General features: G+C 30.0%; 1 protein-coding gene across 1 annotated transcript in view; it reads right to left on the reverse strand.

Annotated features, from left to right (window-relative positions):
* Positions 1 to 13,711, reverse strand: part of LOC126735621 (DNA ligase 1-like) — a 62,329-nt gene that overhangs the window by 21,281 nt on the left and 27,337 nt on the right. Inside the window, exons 6-7 of the mRNA XM_050439678.1 lie at positions 9,388 to 11,166; positions 7,421 to 7,500 (exon numbers count right to left, since the gene is read on the reverse strand). Of these exons, the coding sequence (XP_050295635.1) occupies positions 7,469 to 7,500; positions 9,388 to 11,166 (1,811 nt within the window). The 3' untranslated portion in view covers positions 7,421 to 7,468. The remainder of the gene's footprint in view (positions 1 to 7,420; positions 7,501 to 9,387; positions 11,167 to 13,711) is intronic.

Consider the following 13,711-nt stretch of genomic DNA (forward strand, 5'->3'; position numbering starts at 1 on the left):
CAACATTGCACAGTAATGTACTCATTTGTTGTCGTTATCTGGAATGTTTTCTGTTTTGTCTTTGTATGACGTGTGTCATGATCAGCTGTGTGAGCTGTGTGTGTAGTTTTTGTTTTTTGCACCATCATGGTTGCTTTTACTTAAATAAATCTTGTTTGTCGGTAGTTTTTCGCAGTAAACTCGCCTTTTATTTACTTCCTTATAAAAAGTTCTAACAAAGATTAAATCAGAAAGACAACAAACATATATTCTGCAATTTAAATAATGTTACCAAACTATTATATTGTTATGAAATGTGATAAATTCAAAAAAATAGTTAAAAATCAATACTATTGGCAACATGTTAAAATTCAGATCCAAGGAATGTTAACGAGCATCGTCTGGCCACTCTCGCATTTTTGTGATTGGTTGATTTGTGAGCAAGCGGACATTTTGGACGGAGGTTTCCAATGGCAACGGCCAGAGCTGGGGCGCGTCATCACATCGTTAGACGGTGAACAGCGGCGGCACTCTTTTTAAGCAGAAGTTGGTTTAGATAGCGCGTGTTAAATAATTTGTTTTTTTTTTATGGTTATCATGTTTGTTATTTTTCTTGTTTTTTGTTGATGTTAATGTTTTATTGTTGATGTTATATTAGTTGTTATCCTCGTTGTTTGCTAAAAAATTTTAAGATTTTTCATTTAGAGATTAAAATGAATAATCATTTTTTAAAGGAAAGCATTTGAATGGTCAGGCGCGAGAAGGAATCGCAAATATCTATAAAGTTTGTGATGAAGAGGCTTCTACAAATTGTTTTAAATTACCTTTAAAACGGAAATTAAGCTGAGCCCCAGTGTACCTGGAAACACTGGGGTTAGTTAAAGTTTGATAAAAAGAATTAGAAAAGAAGATGAACAACGTAATATAAATAATCCCAATAGGATGTTACTATCTTCCGGTAACCACCGTATCCGCTCATCTGTTCTCACGAATTTTGAAGTAGACGTTGGTGTGATTAGGAGAATCGTACAAAAATTCTATGTAGAGCTAAACCAAGTCCCAACTTAAAAAAAAAAAATCAACTAAATGCCGATGGTGCTCATTTTCCTTTCTCTATAGAAACACTTCGAAAAATTTTAGGCTAATGGATTTTTTTGGCGAAAATGTCAAAATAAAAGGAAAATATTAATGGAAAAACCCCACATTTTACATTGGAGGTATAAATATATCCATGCTATTAGGAAATATCGCCAAGAGAACCGCAATATTATTTATATGGATGAAACGTGGGTGGATAACGATCTGACCGTAGGAAAATGTTGGTAAAGTTCTGATATATTTGAAGTTCCGAGTAACATTAGTTCAAATGGTAAGTTGGTGAACATAACTTTAATAATGATGAAAGAATAACTTTGTGATGCTAGAATATGTTTATTTTATACATTTATTTACAGGGCATCTTATTGTTGTACATGCGGGATCAAACAATGGATTTTTGGAAAATGCTTCTTTAGTATTTAAAGCGGGACAAACTTCTGGTGATTATCATGGCCAAATGAACCAAACTAATTTTATCAAATGGCTTACAGAAAAGCTGCTACCTAATACACCTGCAAACAGCATAATCGTTTTAGATAATGCCCCATATCACTCGGTGCAAAAAGACAAGACCCCTACGAAATCTTCGCTTAAGCAGCATATGATTGATTGGTTATCTAAAAAAGGTAAATATCTTTAGTTACCTATTGCATACTGTAAAAATACATATTATAATGATGTATTGCATATGCATGCGCATTTCTAACTATTGCTTCTAAGATATTTTAATTTTCGGTTGAAGTTTTACGTACAAAAATTAATTCAGACTTTATTTTCACTCGGTTTTCTGAAAAATTAGCAAAAATTGTTTAAGAGAAAAATGTACGGTTATTTCTTAATTATTTAACTCATGCAGAGCAGTATAAAACTAGTTCGGCAGTCTCACTGTCATAATTTTACTTCATATTGTACAAAAATTGCTTTTTTTAGGAATAACTCATGATCCGTCGGCAAGCAAATATAAGATTTATGATTTGGTACAAATGCATAAGCCTCCTAATGACCAAAAAAAATATGTCATTGATAATAAAATACGGCAACATGGGCATACGCCGTTAAGGACACCACCATATATGTGTGAGCTGTTTTAGAATTAACCCAATTGAACTGGCATGGGCTCAAGTTAAGCGCCATATACGATGTCGAAACCTCTGGAGACCTGAGCCTCACTAAATTAAGGGAAGTATTGGATGATGCGATAAATTCTGTCACCCGTTCGGATTGGGAAAAATTTTGCCAACACGTTATCCACATCGAGTAGAAATATTGGCAGACAGACTATATGATGGAGGAAATTGAACCATTAGTAATAACTGTAGACAATGCTGATGAATCAAGTGATGGCGACCTTGAAACTGATAATGATACTGATGGTAGTGACAGTGAAACTGAATGATAAAAACAGCATATTTTGCATATTAGATATATATATTTTTAGGGTCAAATTAAAGTTTATTTTCACTTAATTCTGCTTTAATACATTTTTTTTAATAAAAAAATTTAAATATTATAATTAGTAAAGTATCTTTCTTTTTGATCTAACATTATTTTAAATTTGTCTCTATTTTTAAAAACTGTATCCCACAAATAACGAAACTGTAAGAAAATCATTACTTATATGAATTATTTAAAGAATAGGCTTGTAACTCGTGAATAGATTTCGGCTTTTTATACAGGGTGTTTGGAAGGTCGATGCAAACTCTTGGGGAGATGATAGGGCAGCTCATTTAGAGTCTTTTAAACCTAAAATATCTTATTACAAAGTCTTATTGTTTTCGAGATATTTGAGACTTGCATATGAAATATTTGATCATAAATAATTAATTAAATAAAAACACTCGAAAACCGTAAGACTTTTTACTAAGGTATTTTCCCATTAAAAAAATCTAAATGACCTCGCATATTATATCCCCAGGACAATGCATCGACCTTGCAAACACCCTGTATGTGATCAAAAATAACAATCGAAAATCTCAAATATCTCGAACACGGAAAGACTTTGCACTTAGGTTTATTTGGTTTAAAAGACTCCAAATGACCTGCTCACATCACATCTTTAAGACTTTGCATCGACCTTCCAAACACCTTGTATAAAATATACGCTTTGTTAAATTATGCATGTAATAATTTATTAACATCAATTTGTATGAAAAATCTATAAAACAAAAGTAATCTACATCTAATATTTTGTGGTAAGTTGTTAAAAGGTTAGTGTGGAGTGCATACATAATTATATATGGTGTTTATCAATTGAATTTTCTTTGTGTAGAATAAGGTTTTTATGTACAGTTCTATATCATCCGCCTTTATATGAAAATAGTAGCAAATTTTTTAAATGACAGTAATAGTCTATAATTTATCGATTTTTTTACTAGTTATCTTGATCAGGTGAGTGTGTTTGAAGGTGTTAATATAATCAAGAGAACTTTAAATTTGATTAATCAAAACCTTCATTCTACGGTAACAATTTCTGTCCTACATTTACAAAAATGGATCCAAATTGTCGACACCATGACGCGTATTATAGATGAAAGCAGTACTTTTAATTGATTATGTTATAACTAATAATAAAAGTATACAATCTAACTTATATTTGTCACCTCAAATAAGCGACATTTCTATTTAACTCACAGAAAAAAGAATGAAAACTCTGATTTAGTTATATACCATAGATATATGAAGGATTATAATGCTAACCATTTACCAAACTACCTCTTAAATGCTCAATGGAACAATAATAGTGCGAATTTTAGTGGGTAAAGTTAAAGGGACGTCTAAAAACCGATTTTTTTTGAAAATTTTTACATAGAATGTTGAGTGTGGTCAAAATTTTGATAAAAAAGTGAGGATGATTGGAAAAAATACAAAACTTTGGGAATTATGAAGATTTTTATACATACGTTAAATACTTATAGCTCTTGATTTTGCTATAATTAAAAGATATAATTATATATTGGGGCAATTTTGGAACTTTTTGGGGGCTAAAATTGTAAATTTATAGGATGTTTTATCGCTTTGTACCCCCATAATATCATATTTTGTAATTTACACACTCAAAACATAAAACAGCAATTTTATTGACAAAAATGGGAGTGGCTTCACTATGTCAATAGTTCCAGTAGTATTTTTTGGTTTTGTTTGAAACACTTTTTAGTTAGATCGGTTGGCTGTAGACTCAATCTTAGATAATAAAGGCATAATATAATTAGATTTTACATTACATGCACAAAACACATTTATCAGGTGTAAAAAATAGGTATTATTTATTTAAATTATTTGATATTTTATGTAATTTAATGTATTACAAGTATAAATTTTGAAAAAAAAAACAGAATTTGAGATATTTAATTATTAATAAATAAATAAATAATAACGATGAGGTTTAATGTAAATTAACTTATAGTCGAAGTATACAATCAGTCAAAAACATTAATATAAATAACTAAGCGCAACCAAAAGAACTTATATCCAAAACTAAACAAAACAAAAATTAAACAAAACGGCATGTCAAAGATATTAGATTTGGACTTGACATGTACATGAGGCGTACGCTTGTATGTACCCACGCATATACAAGCACATCAAATACTTACTATAATGAGACACGACAGAAAATTACGATAATCGTACTAGTACAGTTTCCACTCCCAATAAATAATAAAATAATATTTATTGACGTAAGTGACTTTTGACAGTCTTTTTATTTGTGAATTAATCCGTATTTACATATTTGATATTCCTGATTTGCGTGTGGAAATTTGTGTTTATGACCTAAAGAAGTGATGTAAATCCTTCTAAGTTACAGAATTTGGTTACTTAAGGCTTTAAATTTAAATTAATAGCATATATAATGATCAACGTGATGGCTAGTCGCAAATAGAGTGTAGTTAAGCCAGGTGTAATTGTGAATTATACGTAAGTCAAAAATCCTTTATAATTTTTAAAATTTTGCATTTTTTTACTTCATCCTTACTTTTTCAACAATAAAATGTTCAAACTCAATATTCTATGTAAACGTTTTCACAAGAAATCGGTTTTTAGACGTTCCTTTAACTTTACCGCACCCTGTTAGTGTTTTAATTGATAGTTTTATAAAGGACATATAGATATTTTGAATATTAAAGGCAATGAATTATGCCTAACCAAAAATAGTTAAACAAAAATTGAATAACTCATGATATAAGTCAAAAATGCATGTTAGGGATAGATTCTATGTGAATGCTATAGCAGAAAAAAATAACAAAGCATGAGGCCAAATTATTAAAAAATTAGCCAAAAATTTGAAAAAAATCAATAGTTTAAAAGAATCATCGATAACAATAAAATTCCCGTGAAATATGGAAACATAAAAAAATAACTCCTGGAAAAAGTTCTTTAATATCCAAAGAACTTAAATTTGAATATCAATCATTATTGCAGAGTTGTTAAGTGTAAGGGAATTACGTAAATATTTTGTTGACGCCATTCGGAAAATTATTAATGGCATTCCAAAATCTTCTCTCTCCTTGAGCGCAGCTCCCAATATCTCATACAGTGATTTTTTATTTTTTGAAAAAATCTCTATAGCTGACCTGAGAAATATAACAAGAGATATGAAAAAGGTTGGGGTAGATAACCAGATGATTACAAAAAATGTATTCTGTGATATGTGTGAATATATGTTAAAAGTAGCACATGGAAAGCATCAACTGTGATTCTTGTAACACTTGTCAATGAACTTAAATCTATTAATACTATAGATTATCATACTGTAGATATGAAACAGCATTTGAACTGGATGTAAAGAAGAAAGTACAAAAACACTGCGATGTGAATAAAATTCTCGTCTCAAATTAGTCTGGTTTTTGTGAATATCATTCATGTGAGTCATAATTACCATATGTTTTAGTTATTTCAAAGAATTGGACAGGGACATTTTGTTTTGATTTTTTAATTTTAAAAGGTCTTTTGAGACAGTGGGAAGAAATATTTTATTAATTAATTAAAAAGCTTTGGTTTTGAGAAAAACATTTTAGAGTGATTAAAATTATATTCAAGCAAGACATCAAAAAGTTAAATTCATCAAATCGAAAAACTTTTGTTTGCTTGGAAGAAAAGGTAAGCTATCAGGTACTAATAAAGGTAATATCGATATATATAGAAACAATGTTGCAATAGAACATGAACAAAAAAATAAATATCTGTGTTATATTCGACGCTAATTTATTTCACGTACATGCCGACTATGTACCATGAAAGTACTCGAGAAAAGTCGAGTTTATTTCAAGAGTAAGACAAAAAAACTTGTCACTGAGTACCAGATTATTATTATAAATTATTATAACATCACCTCACCTTAAGTTTTGCGCTTGACTTCTCTATAACTTACTTAAGTTTTAAATCGACTAATTGCAGCTTGTGCAGAATAGAATAATTACAATTATTTTAAAATGCAACAAATTTACGCCAGTATCATTAATTCCTAATGTGTCAAACATGCTATCAATAAAATAAAAAATGGCTTTTAGTGTATAAGACCTTCCTGTTTAAAGCAAAAAATAAAATGTTACCATTAAATAAAATCTTATTCAGGAATGTGCTACTCTGAATGTTTTTAAAAAGTTAGTGAGAGCCCACATGTTGTCGTCAGGTCATTTTATCTCTTTTTATTATTGTTGTGTCTTATTATTATGTCTAGTGTTTTTACATTTTAATAATTCTTTTGTATTCTGAAGCAAAATGCGAGAAGTTGTTCTTAATAATTAATTTAGAGTAATATTTTTTGTTATTCGACTTGCTTCATATTTAGATTGGGACCTGACTCCTTGACAAGGTGTTTCTGGAAAATCGGGAGGCTGTGATTATCCATAAAATATTGGGAAGATATTTTAGTCTGGGTAGACCTAGAAAGCATGTGTCGTAACATGCTCGTATATGCCTTACGAGTCGACAATTAATGAAGAATTAAATAATAAAAATAATGTAATTCATTGAGTGTAATTCAATCAATTCAACCCGTATCTTAAAGAAAATTTAACACCCAAAAGATGTATAATAACATACCCATTCCCTATTGCAAAAATAAGGATGAATGACGCCGTTATCAAGGGTTTGAACTTATAGTGATAGGAATTTATGTGTAAATACGTCCTTCTGAAAACCAAAATATTTAAAGGATTTTCAAAAAATGTTTACGTTTACAGCCGCAATTCATGCTAAGCTGTTTTCTGTTGGTCATCCTTTATTTTGCCATTAAATTGTTTTAGAAGGTGGTTTTATTAACCAATATATCGCAATATATATCTCATTTTAAAAGTTACTATAAAATAAATACATTAATATTTTTATATTTGCCGTAACTTACCTCAAAATTTATTGGAAAGGACCGATTCTTGCTTTCTCATGAGAGTAATTATTTATAATATATGCGGCAAGTGGTCAACCCTATAACCAAAAAGAAGAAAATTAATAAAAGTGGAGAGAGCATATTCCAAAACATGTAATAAGTAAACGGGTAGCTTTCAGAAATAATACCCTAAATTTTCCCTTTTATGAAAAATATTTTATTTCCAATCCCTCAAACATAATAAACATCGACATATTACGTGGTATACTTAGTTAAAACATCATTAGTTTGTCTTTTCAAATAGTTATATTATTTGGTTATATAGTTAGTTACTCCTACTTCAAAATTAAGGGTCAGAAAATAAAAAAATGAAAGTCTCCACTGTATATTCAAAACTTTAATTTGCTCGACGCGTTTCGACTATTATTACGAGCAGTCTTGACAAGACTGTGAAGATATTATAAAATAAGATTAATGTCTATCTCCCCTTTTAGCAGAAATCATTACGTCATTTTTTTAAAATAATATTTTATTTAAATATCAAAGCCCTCTTCTAAAATGTATATATTTTTGGCGCCGTTATGTTTATGAAACATTTGTAATTTGGACAGGCTCTAGATTAGAGTTAAACAATTTTCTTGTTTTTTTTAATGCTTTATTTTAACATAAAATTCATCATGGAGGTTGAAAATAACAACAGCGTTGATTTCTTAGACATCTTCTTAAAAAAGGTTGCTACCAGTTTGATATATTCTATTTACAGAAAACTTACACAAACCGATTATGCAATCCCATTTGACTCAACCATGTCACATCCCATAAACTAGCCATATTTCATTCCCTAATACATAGACTTTTCTCTATCCCTCTAATGCCATTGGAGTTTATTAAGGAAAAGAATATCAGATTGCTATTAATAACGGTTACTCTCGAATGCTAGTAGATAGACTAACAGATAAAGAATTTCACAGAGCTCACCTAAATTTATATAGTTAAGAAAAGGGTCGTAATTTTAAAACGCGTATACGCGAACATTTTAACTCTCTTAGATTACCGAACGACAACAGGTCAGCCTTTGGGGTACATTTAAAACAACAATTTTGAAAATATTTCAAAATTGAAAATAGGCTGCTGGAGCATTTTTTCAATGTTAACTTCATTTTAATTTTTTTAAAACGAAATATGTGTAACTTATTTTCAATTATGAAAATGTCGAGCCATAATCAAACTTGGAGTTTTCTTTTTGTCGGAATGTTTAAAAAAAGTTTTAACCATAGCAATTAAGCTCCCTAGCATAAGCTAATAAGTTTTCTATCATTTTCTTTGAGCCAATTTTATTAAACTTTTTAGAAAAGATTTTTTCCCAAAACTCCTTGATTTGGTACCTATTATTCATTACTGAGATATGGTACCTCACCATATTTTACGAAACACTCAATATATTTTGTATTGTTTTTTTTTTAAACTTTAAGAAGAAATTCTTAAAACTTATTTTTTATTCAATGGTTTTTAGAAGTCCGATTTTTTTTAAATTCACTTGATATTAAAAGATCCATAAAATTAATTAAAATATTACAGTGCCAAAATATTCGATTAGGTTAAAAGAAAACACAGTAGTAATGGTCACAATTTATGGTTTTTAGTACCCAGAAAAATTACACGCTTGGGGGATATACCAGTACATTAAATTTAAAGTTTACTGTCTTACAAGAGATGCCAAAAGAATACATTTGGGAGATATAGATAGCTAACAACTCAAAGTAGGCAGTAAAACGTAAAGCAAATTAACGTTTTTTCTGAACAAAATATTTTTGAACTTCAAAATAAGATATTTGTTTAAAAGTTGCCTTAAAGTTTTCAGTAAAGATCTTTATGTTCTTTCATTCGAAGAAAATGTTTTTGAAGCTTATCACATATACTTTGTAATTTTTTTTTGATGGTTTAAATTTTAACTTTTTAAGTATGTGTTTAACTTTAATACTGACCTTTCCTTTTAGTTGGTATTTTCCTGGCCTTTTTCTTTTCGTCGTATAACTCTTCTTCTGTTTTCTTTAAATCGCTTTCTTCTTTTTCTGTGCTGTTATCTTTTTCTTCTTCGCCTTCTTCTTTATTTACAATTTCTTTATTTTTTTCTTCTTCAGATTTTTCTGTTTCGTTGCTTGATGTTTCTTCTGATCCTTTCTCTTTTAACTCTCCACTTTCTTCATTAATCTCTTTAGGTTTTTCACTCTCGAATTCGTTACTCGCAATAGTTTCTAAGCCTGTATCTGTTTCTTCCTCCTCTTCCTTTGATATAAAATCTGTAGCCGTACTTTCCTCAGTGTTTTCTTCTCTTTTATTTGTAGAACCAGGTGTACTTTCTTTTACGTAGCCGTTTTCTTTTTCTTTATCTTTTTTCTCTTCAGAGTTTTCTATTTCATTGCTTTCATTGGTTGATTTTTCTTCAGATTCTTTCTCTATTGATTTTTCACTGTCTTCAATATTCTTTTTAGGGGTTTCAGTCTCAAATTGATACCCAGAAATAGTTTCTAAGCCTTTATCTGTTTTTTCCTCTTCCTGCGACTTAAGATCTTTAACCGTACTTTCCTCAGATTCTTCTTCTTCTGTCTTTTTATTTTCAGAACCAGGAGTACTTTCTTTAGGTATCTCTTCAGCTTCAGAAATTTTAGTACTCTCTTCAGATTCTTCTTCTGTCTCTTTACTCTCATCACCAGTAGTACTTTCTTTAGGTTTTTCGTCTACTTCTTTACTGTCAACACCGATAGTACTTACTTGAGATTCTTCTTGTGTTTGTTTACTTTCATCACCAGTACTAATTTCTTTTTCTTCGTTTTTAGGACCAGTAGTACTTTCTGTAGGTTTTACTTCTATTTCTTTACTTTGATCCATAGTTGTTTCACTAGATTCTGTTTCTTTACTCTCAGCCGCATTATTACTTTTTTCAGATTCGCTTTCCGTTTCTTGACTTTTAGTACCAGTGGTACTTTCATTAGTATTTACTTCTATTTCTTTACTTTGATCAACAGTTGTTTCATTAGATTCTGTTTCTTTACTCTCAGCACTACTAATACTTTCTTTAGATTCTATTTCCGTTTCTTGACTTTCAAAACCAGTTGTACTTTCTTTAGAGGTCTCTCTAGTTTCTTCCGTCTGGGCATCACTACTACTTTCATTAGATTGTCCTATTGTTTCTTTAGATTCTGAAGTAGAAGTGCTTTCTTTAGATACCTCTCCAGTTTCTCCCTCCGCAGAACTAGCACTAATTTCTTTCGAAGTCCCACTAGTTTCTTCTCTGGCTGCGTCTGCCTTAGTAGTCTTTTCAGAGTCTTCTTTTATTGTTACACTTTCGGAAACAGCAGTACTTTCTATAGATTCTCCTCCTGTTTCTATACTATTAGAGCTAGTAGAACTTTCTACAGATTTTTCTTTAGTTTCTTCACTTTCAGCACTAGTAGTAATAAAATCCTCTGTTGTATCTTCTTCTGTCTTTAATCTTTCGCCTTCAGAGATTGCTGTTCCACCCATTGTACTGCCTCTAAATCTATATGAAGCCAATAGTGTCATATAGTTAAATGTGGGTACACTTTGTCCTTTAATTATCCGTTTTGTGGCTTCACCAGTCCACAACGCTGTCCATAATTTTTTGTCCCACTTTCTAGTGTCCGTTGAAACTGTTGTTACTATCAAGTCTTTTTCAGCACAATATTCGCATGTAGTGTAATAAACACTTCCTGTTTCTCTTGACGGTATCTTCCAAGGACTATCTAAAAATAAAAAAAAAATTAAAAACAATTTGGAATAATATAATTGTTGTTTGTGTGTAATGTAAAATAAGTGCAAAGAATATGCTTAGTTATTTTTGTGTGCAATATATTTAAATTGTACCCATATTTTTCATAAAACATAACCCCAAAGTATCTACAAATTATAAAAATAATTTAAAAAAAAACTTTCCTTTAAAAAACCGGACTTTTTGCAATAAACCGTAATGTTTGGATTCCAGATCTTTTTTAAAGTTCTTTAAATGAATAATTTAAGTAGTCAACAACTACACTACATATACATAGACTCAAATATATATATAACAGCAATCTACTCTCAAAGCCATTTGATACTAACAATAATAATAATAAAAGGACAAGATATAAAGAATTCAATATAAGGTAGAAAAGAGAAAAAATTCAGAAATTAGTTGGTAATCTGCACTATAACCTATTATTTTTTCAGTAATAAAATTACCCTAATAATGGCCTAAAACTATTAAAATTTTCACGAATATACTTTCTTGACTTTCCGATTGAAGACTTTCTGATTTGTTATATTTTTATTATCAGAGGGGATTAAGTTATAAAATTTTGCTCCTAAATAATCTATAAAATGAAGGTTAATTTGCTTATGATTCTGTGGCAAAGTAAGATTGTTACGCATATTACTCCTGGTACCTTGGGAATGCGTGATTTGTTTTTTTGAAATATCAGTACTATGTACAAAAAAAAACATGCTTTTTCTATATAAAGATGATTTATATCGCTAATATTAGAGTTTTATAGTAGCTCAGTTGAATAAAGTCTATTTTTCATATAAATTACTCTTAAAATGTAATTTTGGACAATTTTTAACGGTTGAAGATTTGTAAGTACCACCCCGTACTATTATGCAATAAGAAAGGAGAGATTCCATTAAAGATTTATATACAAGCAAACACAATTTACTGCCCTAATTTGTTTTTTCGATATTAATCGTGAGTTTCTGGATACATAACCAATGTCTTACCTGCCCAAAGCCCACTCGCAAAGTTTTTTTTACTTTTTCCCATGTATTGCCTCTAAATATTAAGGTCATGTCATCTGAAAAGCTAATTATTTGGCCAGATATTTTTAGCTTACGCAAAGAGTTTATATATATGACAAACAGAATTGGTCCCAGTATTGTACCTTGTGGCAAACGTATATTTATTATTTCTGGATCGCTAAGGGTACCATTGAGTTTCACGTATTGTTCTCTTTCTTCAAAGTAACTTTGAAGTACCTTTTTTGTTAGACCTCTAACTCCATAATGCTCTAACGTATCTAAAAGAATATTGTGAGGAACAGTATTGAAGGCTTTAGCATGATCAATAAAAGCAGCTATGTATTTTTTACCGTTGTTTAGGTTTTTAGTGACTTCTGATGTTACTTTATATATAGCATGTGCTGTACTGATATCCTCTGAAAGGTCAAATTGATTATGTGATAAAACTCCAAGTAAATTTAAAAACGTTTTTAAACGATCTTTAATGCGTTTTTCTAAATGTTTTTATTACTGATTGGGCGATACTTCTTAATTTTTGCTGTGGGGCCTTTTTTATGTATTGGCGTCATAATCGACTGTAAAATATTTTGATATTGTGCCGTTTGTGAAAATAATGTTTACAATATGGCTCAAAGGTTTTGCTATACAGTTATTTGTTCTTTTTATGGCTCGTGTTGGAACTTGATCTGTTTCTGATGCAGCACTACTATTCAGTGTCGAAATATGTTTAATTATTTCATTTGGGTTTACCGGTATTAGGCTTCATTTCTTCTTTTATTTTATTTCCAATATTTATGAAGTAATTATTGCAATAGTTGCCACATCTTTATTTGTACCGATTTAGGTAATACATACCAATGCGCCAATTAAATATGCGTTATCGGTGATGGGCTATTAAATCGAACTGACTGAATCGGCTGGTTAATGCTTTCATGCCGCTCCTAGCTTGAGAGTCTTGGGTGTGCGTCAAAAATATTATCAACTTCATTTCAATTTAATTTTCTTTGTTGTAGCTGGTGATGAACTATTATTCCCCTTTAGCTTTAAAATACAGTTTGGTTATCGAAAAATATGAATCTTACCCTAATATACTGAATACCTCAAAATACTATATTTTAAAACATATCAAAGTAAAACACAGCATAGTACTTTTTTATTGCCTGTAAAACGATTTAAATAACCTTTTAGAAGTGAAACTTATATTTTAACATTACTGTCTAATTGTTAAAGTAATTGGGCCGAGTTCTGATTAATCAATATGATGTTGATCAGTAAATTTAGTGTCCACAGGGGTCTTTTATAATAAAATAGTCGATAAAATTGCATGAAGTTAAATAATTTTGTTAATAACTTTTAGGTTTTTACTAGAATGAATGGTGTTAGTTCAGAACATACTAGCCATAAGTAGCCAAGAACTTAAGTTAGTCTGGGTAAGACAAAAAAAAATCTTTTAAGGCTCTTCAAGATAATCCTATGGTTGTTCAACCTTTGGTGTGACACACAAATTACTAGGTAGTT

Source organism: Anthonomus grandis, chromosome 4 (assembly GCF_022605725.1).
Source record: "Anthonomus grandis grandis chromosome 4, icAntGran1.3, whole genome shotgun sequence".
NCBI lineage: Eukaryota > Metazoa > Arthropoda > Insecta > Coleoptera > Curculionidae > Anthonomus > Anthonomus grandis.